Below are 17191 nucleotides of genomic sequence, written 5' to 3'. Positions count from 1 at the left end.
TGTGTTGACTATACAACCCGAAAGTGAGTGAGCAGACGCACAGCTGCAGCATCAAAGTCTCCCACCTGGCTTTGCTATGACCTTCAGCTCAAACTTGACCTTTGACCCCCCAGCAATCACTGCATAGACATTGGCATCTTCCTTGGTTATGGCTTTTATAGTGAGCGAGTGCTTGTTTCCATCGGCTGTGATCACGCATTTGTTGTCACTGGCAATGTCCTTTGAGTTGCACTGCCATTTTACTTTAGCTTCAGGCTTCTCAGTCTCCGCTTCAAAGACAACAGAGGACCCCTCCTCTGCCTCCTGAGTCTTTGGTTTCTTGGTAAATGCTGAAACTGAAGAGGGAGGATGGGTTCAAAATAAAAGGTAAGCCCTTTTAAGTGTCTGTTAGATTTTTTTTTAGACGACCAGGAGAAAACACAGATGCCATAATTGCCTCACTGAGTGTTCATTGATGAGAATTTTATCATAATGTCAGAAAATCAAGTAACTCTCTGCACCTTCTGTTAAATAAAAGACCTAAAGTACTGTTTATGTTGTCTTTGTTTCATTGGAACTTAATCTTAAAAGGTTTCATTAGAATACAAAACTTGTGCAAAAATAACAACACATACAATATACTGTAGCACATAACAGAGTGAAACACAGAGAGAAAGACAAGGAGATGGAGGCTGGGTTAAGGGGTTGTGCATTCATAGTTCAACAATATGAGAAAAGGGCTCATGAGGTGAGTGGAGCTACTCATGTCTATGAATTAACGTTTTCCCACTCAACACAGAATGTCTCAAAGCATGATCATCTGGCTTCATAGTAAGTTTTGTTTTACTCTTACATAGTCTTTGGAAATACAAGAGAATACTATATTCTGTAGCACACAGTTTGAGCTGAAAGAGTAAATCTAAACACACAGAGTAATTTAATGTAAACATCTATTTATCAGTATCATTACACATTTAAAGGTGTTCCCGAGGATGTACTGTAACTAAATTCTGGTGTCGCTGTAGACTGTGGTTGAGTTCACATTGTGGCCTCTGGAACCATTTTGTAATGTTAAAAGTAAAATAGTGTAATAATGCAGAAAGGCTCCTTTCAGTATGCTTTTGTATTCTATATATTACATTATTGGATCATTATTACTGATGCATAAATATATAAACATCATTTTAATGGCTCTGGTCAATGTGAAACTAATGTACAGCTGTGCATTAAAGCTTATAAGATGATCATATGTTTTGTATATATGTAAAATATTAATCTGCAAATTAGTGGAGTAGTACTAGCTGCTCATCACAGGATGAACAATATCTGTGGCACCCACATTGTAACCATCCATCCTAAAAAAAAATGAAAGAAATGGGGGGGGGGGGGGGGAATCAATACAAAGTGTCTCCCTTCAGTCTGAAAAACTATTAATAGTAGGTTTTATGTTCACTGTGTAAAACACCAGCTGTTGCCTCTCCTGCGTTTTCTTTTGAAAATGTTATAAAATTTGCATAGCGATGTCATTCTCGGACACTTGTCATCTTTAAAAAGGACCTAAAAATAGTTGACTGTAACTAACAGCACTGACAGTAGACATGACTTTAACAGTAACACCATGTGTTTGGAACCATGAAATGTGTGTAGGTGTAATTCAGATGCATATTATTTCCAAGTTTGAGGCCTGAACAGTTGAACATAGCATTACAAAACCACACAAATCAAAAAAACACTATGTGCTGCAAGATGACCCTATGAGTTTAAATATAGGATGCATATGTACTGGACTATTAAATGAGGTTGCCAGGCTTCAGCTGCAACAGGGGTCCAGGTATCATAGTGGAGGGATTAAGCTGACTCTATTTTTATGACTCTGGAGGCACAGAAAGAATGATGTGCCCTCCATCTGTCTGCAGCCAGTGTCCTGTACCGCTACAACATCTCCTGTCATTATGTCAATCACTTATGTTGTTTCACCTTTCACACCTTTGTCTGATTTCATTCAAAGTGAAGAGTACTTGTCTTAGTTTTAAAATCTCACCTTTCCTTAATTTTAACATGGCATATGTTAACTCTCACAACTGAATGAGAAAGCATTCCACATTGTGGCATGAATGTCAGCAAGACGGTGAATTAACTGACAGATAATTTACTTGATGTTATTTGCTGTTTACTCTCGACAAATATCTAGTTGGTATACTGTCAACAGCTTTTTGGAGTACAAATTTAATCACATCAGTGTTTGATTAGTGTTGGTTGACGTTAAGGCTCATCTTAACATTAACTTTACTTGACTGTCTCATGAAATAATGTTGTAAATAGAATACACTGAAGCTGAAGGTCAGATGTTTATTTGAGGTTACTTGTTTTTTTTGTTTTTTTTGTCTCAATAATGTATACATTGGCTGAATAGATGTTACCAACACACTTTATATTCATAAATTGCTGTATTTCAACTTTTAATATTAATAGATAATAAATTTACTGTTGATATTTAGGAACAATAATGGCTCTGGGTTGGTTGGTTGGTAATAACATCTGATGAGTTGTTTTAATGTAATAATGTTTGGTTTATTTGAATTACTGTTTAATTGTATTATTTTTTGTAATGTTTTAGTTTTTTTCTCATATAAAAATGTCCTACAGTAATATACCCAGTTTATTTTGTTTTTTTTACTTGACGAAGTTTACTTAAAAAAAAGAATAAAACCGCAAACATCCTGTTGATTGAAGGTTAATTATAATAATGCCACAGGCTCGAGACAATCATAGCTGTTATTGTCCTGTACAAATCCCTGTCACTAAAAGTCTTAGCACACACAAGCTGGCTACTTGGGCTGCGCTGTGTTATCTGATACACACACTCCACAAACAGCAAACAGCTATCCATTCCCACTGAAGAGAGGGAAAAAAAGCTGTGGAAAGTCATTTGTCAAGTTGGAATTCTGTCAGGCATTTTTGGATCAGTGATGCTGGAAATGTGACAGTATCCATTTCCAGCATCAGACGATGTTTCCACCTGGACCATGTGACGTATAACTGGGTTCTGGACATGGCCAAAGAGGCTTAGAGTAACTCACACCACTGGAGAATGCTTTGAAGTGAGAATGGATAATTGCATGCACTGTATTGTGATTTGGGTTACTGGCTGTGTGAGTATTGGTACATCACATTACTAAGCAGCTTGTCCCACCTTATTAAGCCAAGGAATATATATTTCAGTTATATGTGTTAGAGGTACAGATCTTGACTTCTACTACAATGTTATGACTTTATTTTAAGCTGCATTTGCCACTATCTGCAAACAGACTATATAGTCACTATTGGTATATTTATAGTATTTTACATTTTACATACATTTTAAAGTTTATTTTAGTTTTTTAATGTTTAATTTGTATCTAGTAAATTTTCATAATGGATGTAGTATTTTAGATTTTTTTAATTTTGTGAAGTTACTTATGAATACATCTGTTCTTGTCCTACTGCTGCTGTAACTTCACCCTGTATGAAACCAATAAAGTTTATTTAAATTTTTTTAGTTTTAATCATGACAAGATTTCTGGCATGATCATTGTTATTGCACAATTTAACACAGTTAAATACAAACGTGATACATTTCCATAGTACTGCGCAGATAGTCAGTATATCACTGTTTATCTTGAAAACAATATACAGATCTGAAGTGAGTGGTTTGGTTGAGGTTTTTAGTTGCTTAAGAAGGTGGTGGCCCAACACAGTCAAATATTTTCTCACACATTGTAATTTCACATAGTTATTTTCTTAGAGGAAGTAAGAAGACAAAAGAAGAAATGTTTACCACTGGATATTCTGCTGAAGCATGTTGATAACAATAAGTGTTACAATTTTCATAGTATGTACTTCAGACTTTTTGATGGATTACTTTGCTGAAAACAGACACGTGGCTTGACAACAAGAAAGTGACAAAATAGAAAAGTTTGGGTTTTTAGACAATGCACTGTGAGCTGTTCCATCTTCATGTGGTTACTACATTTTCAAAAGTAGCTGAATAAGTACACTTACCTGCTTTTTTGACTGGCTCTGGCATCCTGAATGGTCTCCTCTCCTCCACAGTGTGACTCACTTTTCCTAAACAGTCTGCTGTCTATCTCAACCCTCTGCTTTTAATAGTGCTGCTGCTTGCAAATGGCCTCCCCTCCTTTCATGAACCATCCCACCTCTCCTGACATTTTTTTTCTCAGCCCAACACAGTGCCCAAAAAACAATAACCACCCCCTCATACTCCCCATCCAAGCTCATCCCATCCCAGCAGCAGCTCGGCCTCCACCCCACCCCCAGTAATGTTTGACCTTAGGCTATATTTCAACCATCCTTTCCTCTAACACCTCGGCTGAATGATAGGCCTTGAGAGGGTGGGGAAGGGATGTAAGGCAAGGTTAAATTTAGAAACTTGGATCCACAAAAAAAGTTTGTTTGCTCTCCCCACATCTGTGCTGCACCCCGTCACCCTGTAAATCTAGGAATGAATTGTACAGTGGTTGAAATATAGTGATCCACAGTTTATTTCATCTGTTGGCAGAGATGAGGTCGTTTTTCCCTTGATCGATGATTTGTTTGAGAAATCCTTCCTTCCTCTGAATTCCAGGTTCATTTTGGTTCATTTTTGCTGACTTTCTGTTGATTCATTTTTGTTTTTGTTTAGCGTCTTTTAAACTGTACTTACTCCATATGCATGGTATCCTTTTCCCACCATAAAGTCTGACTTATCATTTTGTCAATTTAGCAAAGTATGAAGCAGCCAGAAACCAGAAAAAATTATTATGATTACCACCAAAAATTGGTAATCATAATAAGTCTACTGCATGTATGCTAATGCAAATCAATAAAAATGCAATACAGTTAAGTAAAATATAGTATACAATACAAAATGCAATAAAATATAGTATAGTGTAGCATAGTACAACATAATAAAATATGAAATAGTAAAGTACAATAAAATATAGTATGTATAGAACCATAGGTATACTATTATAGTATATATATATATGTAGTAGTATATTATAGTATAGTATTTTGCAGTGTAGTGTAGTACAGTGCAATAAAATATAGTATGGATATTATAGTAAAGTGTAGTATAGTATAGTATAATATAGTATACTGTAGTATGTTGTAGTGCAATAAAATGTTGTATAGTACAATAAAATGTAGTATAGTGCAGTATAGTGTAGTACAGTGCAATAAAATATAGTATGGATAGTATAGTAAAGTGTAGTATACAATAGTGCAATAAACTGTAGTATAGTATAGTACAATAAAATGTAATATAGTGCAGTATAATATAGTACAATAAAATATAGTATAGTGTAGTACAGTGCAATAAAATATGGTATGGATAGTATAGTAAAGTGTAGTATAGTATAGTGCAGTATAATATAGTACAATAAAATAAAGTATACTGCAGTATAGTGTAGTATAGTACAGTACAATAAAATGTTGTTTGTATCGTATAGTAAAGTGTGGTATAGTTTACTGTAGTATGGTATAGAATAGTTTAGTATGGTGCAATGAAATATAGTACAGCGCATTATAGTATAATATTGTAAAGTTAAAAAAAAAAATGCAATATAGTATATAATAGTATTCCATGACAGCTTTTAAAACACTTGTCAACTAATGTCATACTACAAGTATAGTATAGCACTTGTGTCATACAACAAGTGCGATACTATACTACACTATACTATTTATTTCAGAACTCATCAGATACATCTATATGTCTGTTTCACTCTATTGTGAAAATTGTATTTGCATACTGTAATATTATTAATTGCTCCTAATGTGAGAATTACAGTGTGGCTCAGGTTGAGTTCTGTATTGTATTGTATTAAAGGCCATTTCTTTTCATCTTCTCAGCTGTTATGGCTATCAATTACCACTTCACCATTGAGGGGAGCTGTTGGCTCTTGGGACAGCAGGTGCTGCATTATTTTTATATTTACACAATGCACATTACATTTTTGCAAGTTACTCCTTTGTATAATAGTGTTTTTGGATTATGTTATTTATTATTATTTCATTTCATTGTAGGGTTTTAGTGTTGTTTTATCATATTTTCTTTAAGTCAATTTATCTGTAAAAGTGGTTTTGAAATATGGCAAATGAACATAGTTAGGTTGCTTACTACTTATTTTTCTGTTAAAAGGGAGCTGTGTTGGTAGTAAAGTTTATAAGCATAAACTGAAAATTTAGATAGTTTGTTTCAAACTGCTTTGTTCTGGGAAATGATGAATGACACACAAACTATGATACCTACACAAAAATAGAGCTGTTATTACATGATCAAGCTATTCAAGATTAACTATGATATTCAATGTGAATAAAAACAACTAGATACAAGACTGCATAAAATACTTGTATCGACTATTAATATGAAAACCCCTTGTGCTTTACTTACACCTGTCATGAGTACAGAGCTGACGCCTGCAGTATGTCAGGGCACACAGGCCAATATATGTAAGAACTGAGTGAAAAGCCACTTCACCCACCCTGTGCTGTATTAACCTCACAGTTCCTCATAGTTCACCAGTTATCTTTATAGCTGTAATGAAAGGTGAGATATCTCATTTGTAAACCTCGCACTATACAACTTTATACAATATTTACTTCTTCTTCTCCTTCTTCTTCTTCTCCTTCTCCTTTTTTGTGCCTTCCTTCTGATGTGATCGTTTAAGAAGTCACAATACACATACATTGATGAAGAATTTATTTATTTTTTTACATCCATTCTTAAAATTAACATACAGTTTTGTGTGTTTTTACAAACCATTTTATTGTTGCGTCAGTAACAACAATAATAGTATTATATCTAACCTGATCACAGTCAATGCTCTGGGTTAGTTAATCTCATTCATTACTAATTTGTGTCTCCTTGCTTTTTTAAATATTAAAATGGAAATTGAATTATATACAAATAGTAGTACTACTAACCACAATTCACAGAGAACTTACTGGAATAGATTATGCACTGATATGTGTACATCCACATGTAAAAAAATCACACTGGGCATCATGTTGTATACCATGTGAATGCAACACCACCTCTCTCTTTCCCCTTTGACTGTACAGTATCAATGACGGTTATTCACTTCAGTGTATTCAAGAGAAGATTGATGCCACTGTCATGTATATAAAGTTAATTTGAAGCTAGACCCAGTATCTGCTGGTTTACTGGCAACTAGTGATGACAAGACAAGAAAAAAGGCATGTTATGAGTTTATTACTGAGCTATATACATGATAGACAAGTGGTGGACAGATCTTGTTACCTTTGGAAAGAGCCAGGCCAGCTGTTTACCACTGTTTCCAGTCTTAATGCAAATCTTAGATAACCCCCTGCTGGCCATAGCTACAAGTTTATCATACATGCATGAGAAAGTACATACGAGTATCAATCTTCTCATTGTCATTATTGTTAATTTGCTGTTTTTCTCTGTATGCATTAACATACAATTACTCATTGACACCCTGGGTACATTAAACACTGGATGAGGTTTTCAAATGTGGGCTTTTCATCTCATTGAAAGTTGCTCACCCAGGATATAACTGTATGCTAAAAAAGTTTCTTATGCTTCCTGTTTGCAAGCCTGTAATGCTCATGCATTTGAGTCTTAATCTTGCAGATATCAGCTGCAGACAGTGACCTTTAAAATATACATTCAGTCACATTTTATTGATTACACATAGCTAAAACTAATGCAGTCTAATAGAACAATTCTGCAATAAATGCTGCCTTTTTGGAAGTTCTTTGATGTTGATAAAAAAAAATTTTGTCATTTGCGAGGATATAGTTTGTGGTGCTGTTGAATTATACAGGGAGGTGTTTAAGTTATTTAGCCTAACCTCATTGATATAAATTTGACTCAGTCTATTAGTTTTAGCTAAATAATGAACAGTGTATTTGATCTAATGATTTAAAGGGGCTATTTGGAAGTTCTTTTTGCCACTGAATATGGTTTCTTGCTGCGAGTGTGGTGATTGTCACTTGACAAGAGCTTTGTCCGTTTTTACGTTTACGAGACGAGGTTATATTATGCCCTCTGAGCAGGGCTACATTTCAGGGCAGATTGGAGGCTACAGTGAGTTGCTATCAGAAAGTGATGAGACAGGCTGGGGCTAGCTGGTTAGCACGCTAACTTAAGTAGAATAAAAGACGTGATAGAAACAAGAGTTGCTTTCTGCTGCTGGCAACAGCTCTTGGCGAGTAAAGGAATGAAGTTTGATGATAAACAACAGTTCTTCTATAATGGTAAGTAAACAGCTGCTAATTCTAATGCTGGCTATGCAGCATTAGCAGAAATTACAAATAGCTTTAAAATGTGATATCCAAAGAGTAGTTGAAAGTGTGTGATGCTCAGGAAATTCTTTCTCAGTTTACAGCCGTTGTTATTTATTTATATTATATACAAACATCTCTCTGAACGCTAATATTCACATGACTTGCAGTTCCTGCTTGCACAGCAAAACGGCTGCTCTACAAAGGGGGCAGCGTTTATTGTGCAGGTTTTGCCTGTCTCAGGAAAAATCTGAGTTAACCAGAAGGGACAAAATTCCACAAACAGTAGATTTTTATAATGCTCTTTCCAAATTAGAGTACCTATTCACGAATCACCGTGCACATATTCCTGCTACTTTCCAACAGATAAACTACACTGAGGTTTCTGTAGTATTTCTTCTCTACTTTGGATGACAATTACTAAGTGGTCTCCAAGATCTCTTTTTATAGAGAAAGTGTTTGGGGATTTTTTTCTATTGTTTCATGCTTTTAAGCTGCATTACCAGTATTTTTTGGATTGATCCCACTGTACAGTAGTATTGGTGCTATTCACAAAATGCTCTATTTATCAGAACAGCAAGGTTGATTAGGCATCGAACACCAGAAACTATAGCTCTTATGTCAACACTTGATTGAATCCAGACATTTCAGTGTCCCTCCTGCCTACATATATGGTTTTCTCTCTAGATGACTCTTCCCCAGGACCTCATCACTGAACTGGTATGTTAGCTTCTTCTTGATTTTTTTCACCTCTCCAGTTTTGCCATAGTTGCGCAAAGCACGAGCCATCTTCTGATAGGTCATTTTCTTGCGGTTGCCCTTCTGGATTCCCCAACGGTGTGCGAGCGCCTCTTTGTGTTTGGAAGAAAACTGGAATGTCCCTTTATCTCTGTCCACCCACCAGATACTGTCCTTCATATCGCCGTTCCTTAAAAGGTCCAACAGGAACTGGTACAAACGGATCTTCTTTTTATTGCCTTTTGGAGAGATCAGAGAATTGTATGTATTATGACTCTTTCTGTTGCTCACAAATTCAGTAAAATTACTTTATATTAATGTAAAAGATTTAAAAAACAATTTTAAAAATTTGTTTTACCAGATATGGGAAAAGTCAAATGTGTTTTTATGAGATTCAGTTTAGTCTGTACAATCATATCAGTTATAAAGAGTTTTAGTAGAATAAAGGACCATGGACATCAGGCAAATAAGTAAATACGTTTTGGGGAGCAGAGGCAGAATATACTACATATCTTCTAGGTCTAATTTTATAGCTTTGTAGTACAGTATGATGAATACTCAAGAAAACCCATTAAAATTCTAAAAAACATGTAATCTTCCATTAGTCATTATTTTAGTATTTTCTACTCTGTCATTGTGCCACGTGCGAAACTTAGCTGATGATATACATTAGCTGTCTCTGAAGAAGATTAATCAATGCTTAAATAATACATATGATGTTTGTTGGTGTATAGATTCTATACTTTACAGATGTCTGTCTGTGGCCAGTTGTTAAAGTTCAAAGGCCAAGCCCTGGGCTTCAACTAGAAACTCTACATATAACAAAAATAAGATTAATGACTCTACATCTCAGAGCTAAAAAAGTTTTCAGGGCAGTATTGTCATATCATTCTAGTCTCTGTGGAGATCTCATATGCACTGCAACCTTAAAAATTCAGTAAAATCATAGATAACAGTCTGACTGTATTCCACTGTTCACCACCATTGAAGCTTTCACCTACTGTAGGTTCTTAGACCTATTTAGAAAGGTATTTTATTCACATACCATTTAGCTAGAGGTACCACAGACATTTTGCACCAGACATTCCTCAGGCTCAGCTTGTCCTGTCAGATCTGAAGTTTGCCAAATGTGGAGGCTGTTTAGTGAGCCAGCACACTTTAGTTGACAATAAAGTGAAAAATACATTATTAACTAAGGTCTGACAAAGGGACCCTGTGATTCAGGTGGAACAGTAAACCAGTCCTGTTGTGCTGGACATGACACCTGTTCAACAAACTAGGTACTGACAGCCACATTTATGCAGTGAAACTAGACAGAGTGGACCAAATGATCACTCCCCAGTTCTATAGCAAGTGGGCACCTCATCAGAAGGCCCAAAGGGCCATCCTCCTAGTACATCAATCCAACCTTAAAGACCAAAGATATAACATTGTCTTTTTGAGAGCGTACTTCTGTTGAAGATGCGTCACCATCAGTGTAAAAGCAATTGCGCAACTAATAGCTAAAAGTGCATCTTAAGTTGTCAGCAGAACAAAAAAACTGACATGATGCAATAGCAAACCTCCACCATCCCAACGCAAGGAAGACAAGGCTGGCCTGTAATCCAGAAATGGCCTCAAGAGCTGCTCTCATTCTTACATGGTGGGCAGAAAACACTAATGTCCACTCACACTATTACACCTTACAGATAATTGTATACCAAAGCAACTGCACATATCTCTCCTGCTGGTAGAGGGAATTGAGGAATCAGAGTCCACACAATCAGCATTATTATACCGTATAACCACAAATTGACAGTATGAGCACCACTAGCACAAGTAAGCACTAAGTCAAAGGTAACTGGTCAAAGGTCAAAGGTAATGGTATATGTAGATGTGACTTAGCACATCTAGATATACCATGACCTGGATGACTGAGAGTCTTCACATGGCCAGTGCAGTTGCTGTGTCTTAAAGTATTGGTGTTAACTGCTCACTAGAGAACTGGAGTGCTCACCCACTGAACACACAGTCTGAAATGGCCTGTAAATCGGGTTCCTTACCCAGCTCTCCAGTAGTGACATAAGGGACTCGATCTCTCAGACACTCCTCATCAGACACCTCCAGCGGGGGACTGCGTCCTCCATGGTCTTCATCATCAGAGCTGCGCTGGGACACGTGCGGGGGATACACAGCCCGAGGGAAGAATGCTACCTACAACACAAGTCACAATTTATTCTCTTAAGTATTAAATCAAGATATTTGAAATAATTTAACTAGGAGCTTACTGATTATGTAAAATGTTGCTGCAGGGTTTAAAAAAGGAAACAAAAACTGCATAATAATGTTACAAGGACCCTTCTGCATCGTGAGTACTTTTACTTTTGAAGCTTCAAGTATATGTCCTTGGTAATACTTCTGTACTTTTACTTAAGCAAAGTTTTGAATGCGGAACTTTTACTTGTAATAAAGTATTTTTGTGGTGTGGTTTTGATCATTTTACTGATGTAAATCCATTTTCAAACAAATGTAATTTTATGCATTTTTATTTTAATTCATCTCAAATCACTTTTAAACATGTATCTGACATCTTAATTATTTTTTAGGGCATGGGACTATTTTAAATTGCCAAAGTTGGGTGAGAACATGTTGCTATTGATATATTATACTGTACCTAACATCAGGCACCTGCTTTGAAATGTGGGTGTGTAATAAAAAATGTGTCATTGTAAGTGAAAGACTATAGCAACATCTCTCTCTGCATGAGCTGTGATGTGTGGACACTGCTATAGCTGTATGCCTGGGTGGACAACATATTCATAACATCCTTTACAAAAAACAGTCAGTGGTGGAAACCTACATGTGAATTTCATGTGCGAGTCGTGGTTTTCACATTGTATTCTCGTATCACGTTTCATTTGATGCATTAACACTTTTTTTTTTCCACTTTCAAACACGTTTTGCTAACATTGTAAAAGTGGCAGGTGGTTATTTATTTATTTTTTGGTCGTACGGGAAATTTCATTTGCTCACAAGTGAAAACCCTCATGTGACCTAAAAGCTCACATGCTATGTGGCTTCTTTATGAGGGATACAAACAGTAAAAACACAAGCTATGGACCTTTACATTTTCTTTTACATTCTCTTTTAGATTCATTTTTTCATCCACTTTTTTCCTTTAATGCACAATAAGCACTTTTACATGTATTGCCTTAAGTGGATGATGTGTGCTATTTAAATAAAAATTGCTCTGCCTATTGCCTTTTTAACCACTACTTGTCTTCACAACATGAACCAACAGATGGTTTGTGAAAGTGGAGAGGTTTGAACTGTGCATGTTGACTTGGTTAGACATACTGCACTTTAATGTGCAAAACCAGAGATCTCTGTTCTAGTTCATTGGTTCACAACCGGAGGGTCGAAGCATGCAGTTGTGACTCTTAGTGAGCCTAGCTAAGTCTTCTGTCCCTATTCAAAGAACTTTTTTTTTTTTAAACTAAAAACTTAAATTAAAAAAAAGGAAAAAAAAAAAAAACTAAAATTAAAGTTTTTCTTGTAACTCAAAGATTCACTTCCTGATTTTTGTCACAGGACCCTAAAAGGCCTCCAACTCCCTAAATGTCCTTTCAGATCTGAAACCCAACTAAGAATTAAGTCGAGTTTGAAGATGTCTGCAGTGAATCAGAAGGACATTTGGGAATGTAGATGTGTTATTGTGCACTATACCAAGATCAACTAGTCTGTGTAAGTGATGAAACCTCTGTGACAGTTTCCCATAACCAAGAGTTGTCTGTTTCTTGTAATTATTCTTTTTTACTAACTTAGTACTAAAAACACTGAGAGCTTTGAGTGTAATTATGCCATGTTCAGAAAAGTAATTTAGTCATCATCATTTTTATGTATAATTGGGCTCATTGCTGGGTGCCAGACAGACTTACTGGTTGCTGTAACACATGTGGATGTGCCCCAAGATTTGGATCGAGCAGGTTTTCTGCATCATATCGTATGGCTTCGTGTCGTATGAGACCGGGCGGGTGGAGAGCCTGCACACTCTGCAGCTCTGTGAAGTTAGTTTCTTGGAGGTTTTCAAACTCTGCAGGGTGCACATTAGGGTGAGGGTGGTAGTCCCAGTGATCTAAATAAAGAAGGTGAGAAAAAGCATAATGGCCACAGCCTGTTGTATCTTAAGATCTGTTTTTTTTGTCTCAACATTTACAGATTGTAATTTAAACACAGTCCCATACTAAACTCAAGAAGTTGTCCCACTGTTTAAATGATTAGAGATGACTCATGGAAAAAGCCAGACCGTCTGTCTATGAAAATCCGTCTTTGTCATGAAGCACAAAGTCAAAAACAACTGGACTTGACAGTGAGCTGCTTACTCATAGTGCTTGAGTTCGCATGAACTGAAACAAAATGAGGACAATAATGGAGAATTCAGCATGAAGCTCTTTCCTGTTTGTTGCCACACTAGCAGTGTTGCCACAGCAGTTGACTTTGAATTGTCACTCTTTTTCACATGGTCATTGACCCTTTGTCCACCAGAATGTAGTTAAACGGTAGATCAGAAAATGCAAGAAGTCGGCTTTAAATGTTTTAAAAAGTTAGACATATTTTAAGCATAGGCTAACCAGGGAAATTGAGGAGAGCCAGATAAAGTTGAACAAGTATTTTACACGACAGCTAAACCAAAGTACACTGTATACTCTTAAAATCCTTGCTCTGTCATACACCCACTGTAACACTGTAAGATCCTCTCAACCCCCTCACAAACAGACACATATACTATTTAGGTTGTTTTGGTGCAATATTCAAAGCAGTTGATTACAAGGGAAAGTAAAGAACCTCTCTTGTATCAATAAAGCCCCATGGGGCGAAAGTTGTTCTATGTCTGTAGTTGTAGCAGCCGAAAGAAATGGCATCTGTTTCCTGTGTTCCATACACCCTAATGTGGTGTGCTCCAGCTGCACACACTGCAGGCTTTTTATGCAGGCTTACAATACAACAGAAAAGTCAGTGTCACCACATCAGGCCATGGTGGTTAATTTGGAAAATAAGAAATATGACTGAAATGACAGTAGTTTAGTTTAACAAAAACTGAGAGCACGGTGTTAAATACAAGATTCACTCCCGTGGATTTAGTTCAAGTCATTAACACTTGCCCCTACAATCATGATTATTTGTTTGCATTTCACAGTGTTTTTAAACATAAATTATATATTTAAGTATCACCCCATTTAAAAGGACAAGTAGCGATTTCAACTCAAACAATGTTCACATGAGACAAAATCGATGTTGAAGCAAAACTCACCTGCCTGGATATCTGCATCAAGGACATATGGATTATAATATTCTGCAATTTGATGTCTGTATATCTCGGGGTCATACATTTCTTCTGAGTGCTGGAACAGCAAATAAGAACATTTTCAGCCACAAAATATCATGAAAGAAAAATCTTTTTTGGTGTATATTGTGCAGACAACACACATTATATCGTTCCTTATCTAGACCTTTAAAGTAAATATACTATACTATAATACTCACATCTGTCTTTCATAAAATGTTCATATTGTCTTTAAATATGTTTACATTTGTAAATTAGATGAGGCATTAGCAATATTTGTTAGAAAAATTACATTTTTTTTTTCTTGCCAGTACTGTTGTGAAACTTTCAAGAGCTGTTGAGTTTCATTTTCATGATGGCCAAAGTATAAAAGACTCTACACTTTGTATCCTGTATTCAAATAGTAGTAGACTCATACTAAGTCATGTAATTGAAATTATGAATATATGTCATCCAATCGCTTGATTATCAAACGTTTTCATTTTAACGCTGCATTTAAAACAAACGGTTCATGGAACTCTTTAAAGCTTCAGATATTAGAAAGTCAACTGAGAGTTTAGATATTAATAAAACAAATCGTACTTACAGGCGGGATGAGGTAACTCTCCATTCTGTATGGATGCAACATGGAGACCTCTTCTCCAACGGACCGACTCTCAGACGCTTTGCTGGCAAAACACTCTCACAACCTTTCAAAACTTTAGCGGCACCATTGCACAATGTTTCAAAATTTCCTTTCATTCAACGAAAACCAAAAGCTGTCTCTCTCTCTCTTATTGTATAGCATATACTTATGACCTCAACTACTCTCTGAGGCCTTCAGTCGTGTCAAATAAAATGAAATAAGCAAGGGCTCCTGTTTGACTGTGAAATGAAAAAGGAACTTTTGACTTCTGTAAAAATTGTGTGGGTGGGAGCAGTAGAGTGTGTCTGTTAAAGGTTCCTGGCCATTGATGATTTGTCAGAGGAGACCATGAAATTTTTATCAGGGTCTATCTACTGTCCCCTCCCTCTGCAGCCAATCATCACCAAGGGTTTTTCTCACAGTCTCACCTCCTCCTCCCCCCCGCCCCCCAGAGAAAAAAAAAAAAAAAGTGTTACAGGTGGTAAGAACTGGGTGCAGTCAACTGTTGAATGTAATGTAATGTTTTCATTCTGGCTGATTTTAATCATGTCTTGTGCTTCATTAAAATGATGGCATGCTATGGTCTTGATATCAATACAGTCATCTAGTGAAAAGTGAGGTTAAACAGGGCTTAGTGGGTACCCTTTCAAGGGAATGCTTTATTTTAGCAGTAATTGGCAGTTTATAAGCATTTAGTAAATGGTCTATTACACACTGTAACGTCGTTGTGCACAGATATACACATTTTCAAAGTTTTGATTAATGTATCTTTGCTGACAGTACTGTATAAACAGATAATTCATGGCAGTATAGTAATGTCTGATTATTGACAAATACTGTACATTATTAAAGACTTGTGATGTCCTGATATATGTGCATAGCAATATTATCACACGTTATAAACTAGTTATTAGATGGGTATACAGTGCTTATAAATGCTAAATTATTTTTATTTAAAGCAAAGTGTTACTCTTATAAGATAAACTGACTATGTTCCGTAAATGTATAATATTCTGTCCTTTATAACCAATAAGAAGAAGAATCTGGATCAAAATCTTCTTTGTTAGCCATGTTTGTTTAATCATTCATAAATTTTACTCCACCTTCTGGATTCTATGTACTTAAACACAATACACTGAGGAGCATTAAGGTGATGCTAGAAATGTATATTTTGAAATGAAGACAGTGCTTACTGCAGAAATGGATATTATATTGCCAGTACACTGTAAACAGCCATGCATCCATGTCTCTCACTGCAGCCCTGAAACTGACGGACTGAAAGTTTGCACTATAACAAAATGACTAAAACATGTTGTTTGCTGATGTAAACAGAAGTTTGTTGAGGAAAAAATGTCGACATGCAAACATGCACACACACACACACACACACACTCACACACACACACACACACACACACAAACAAACAACACACACGCACACACACGCGTGCACACACACACACACACACATAAACACACACACACACACATCTGGAAGATAAGATGAAGGTACAGTATCTGTGTTGTAACTACACTGAGGTAAATGGAGATACGTCTAAAACAATTCCTGAGGGAGGCCGACTCCCTCTGCTGCAAAACAACAATGAACAACTAAGAAACTGCAAAAACTATGTTTGTTTGATTCAGTAAAGCATTGTTATACAGTATACTATGGTTAATTATTTGGTCTACTGTATCTTCATAAGGCATTGGGGCAAAACAAAAGTTAAATATGTGAAATACATTGGTTACCAGTTTCTGAGTGCATCATGGCAACTGTAAAAACTGAAGATATCTCCCTGATGCTGTGATAATGGTTGAATGGTAACAGTGTAGCACAAATCTGAGTGTATATTGTTAGCACTGCCGGTTTAAGAACAGCTCTGCAGCACTGTGATAAGGCAATGTGCTGAAAATATTACTTTCTGTAAGATCGAAATGCTGAGGTTACGTTTATCTCCTAACTAACATCAGTGAGTTTATTCCTTCGGGTGCTGCTACACAAGCACATTAATCACAGAGGAAGCCTTATTATGAAGCTGCAGCAGATAGTGATTTTCATTGGAAATATTTGCAAATAGTTAAAACCTACTGTGTACGTACACCATTTATCTTCTCTTCTAATGAAACTATAACATTCTGTCTTCAGGTCTGGTAAAGTTTCAAATGTTTTTGATCAATCTGTCACCCTGTGTTCCTTCTTAACTGATAGAAGA

At 36.2% G+C, this 17191-nt stretch overlaps 3 protein-coding genes across 5 annotated transcripts in view; 1 reads left to right on the top strand and 2 right to left on the bottom strand.

Annotated features, from left to right (window-relative positions):
- The window catches only part of mybpc3 (myosin binding protein C3), a 32835-nt gene extending 27943 nt beyond the window's left edge, over positions 1–4892 (bottom strand). The window contains exons 1-2 of the mRNA XM_071488691.1: positions 4021–4892; positions 66–335 (exon numbers count right to left, since the gene is read on the bottom strand). Coding sequence (XP_071344792.1) covers positions 66–335; positions 4021–4045 — 295 coding nt within the window. The 5' untranslated portion in view covers positions 4046–4892. The remainder of the gene's footprint in view (positions 1–65; positions 336–4020) is intronic.
- slc39a13 (solute carrier family 39 member 13) overlaps positions 1–17191 on the top strand; it is a 51696-nt gene that overhangs the window by 9839 nt on the left and 24666 nt on the right. The window lies entirely within an intron of this gene.
- spi1b (Spi-1 proto-oncogene b) lies at positions 6709–15392 on the bottom strand. 2 transcript variants are annotated; one of them, XM_071488689.1, is made up of 5 exons: positions 14937–15392; positions 14318–14408; positions 12945–13180; positions 11070–11220; positions 6709–9266 (listed from the first exon to the last, which is right to left on the bottom strand). In XM_071488689.1, exons 1-5 carry the CDS (start codon positions 14976–14978, stop codon positions 8953–8955), a joined length of 834 nt encoding a protein of 277 aa, XP_071344790.1. In that variant the 5' UTR covers positions 14979–15392; the 3' UTR covers positions 6709–8952. The 2 variants fall into 2 exon arrangements, with proteins under 2 accessions (XP_071344790.1, XP_071344791.1); XM_071488690.1 differs by having other exon boundaries at positions 12945–13141; positions 14937–15375.

The sequence above is a fragment of the Trachinotus anak genome, unplaced genomic scaffold (assembly GCF_046630095.1).
Source record: "Trachinotus anak isolate AG129_WGS33_773 ecotype Australia unplaced genomic scaffold, CSIRO_AGI_Tana_v1 ptg000011l, whole genome shotgun sequence".
Taxonomy (NCBI): domain Eukaryota; kingdom Metazoa; phylum Chordata; class Actinopteri; order Carangiformes; family Carangidae; genus Trachinotus; species Trachinotus anak.
Note: the sequence above shows the minus strand (reverse complement) of the source record. Positions and strands in the feature narration are given on the sequence as shown.

Coding starts and splice junctions, on each gene's coding strand:
- spi1b (XM_071488689.1), bottom strand. CDS start 14,978: ATGTTGCATCCATACAGAATGGAGAGTTACCTCATCCCGCCT. Junction 11,221..12,944: donor CACATGTGTTACAGCAACCA/GTAAGTCTGTCT, acceptor CTTGTGTTGTAG/GTAGCATTCTTCCCTCGGGC. Junction 9,267..11,069: donor TGTCACTACTGGAGAGCTGG/GTAAGGAACCCG, acceptor TCTCTCCAAAAG/GCAATAAAAAGAAGATCCGT.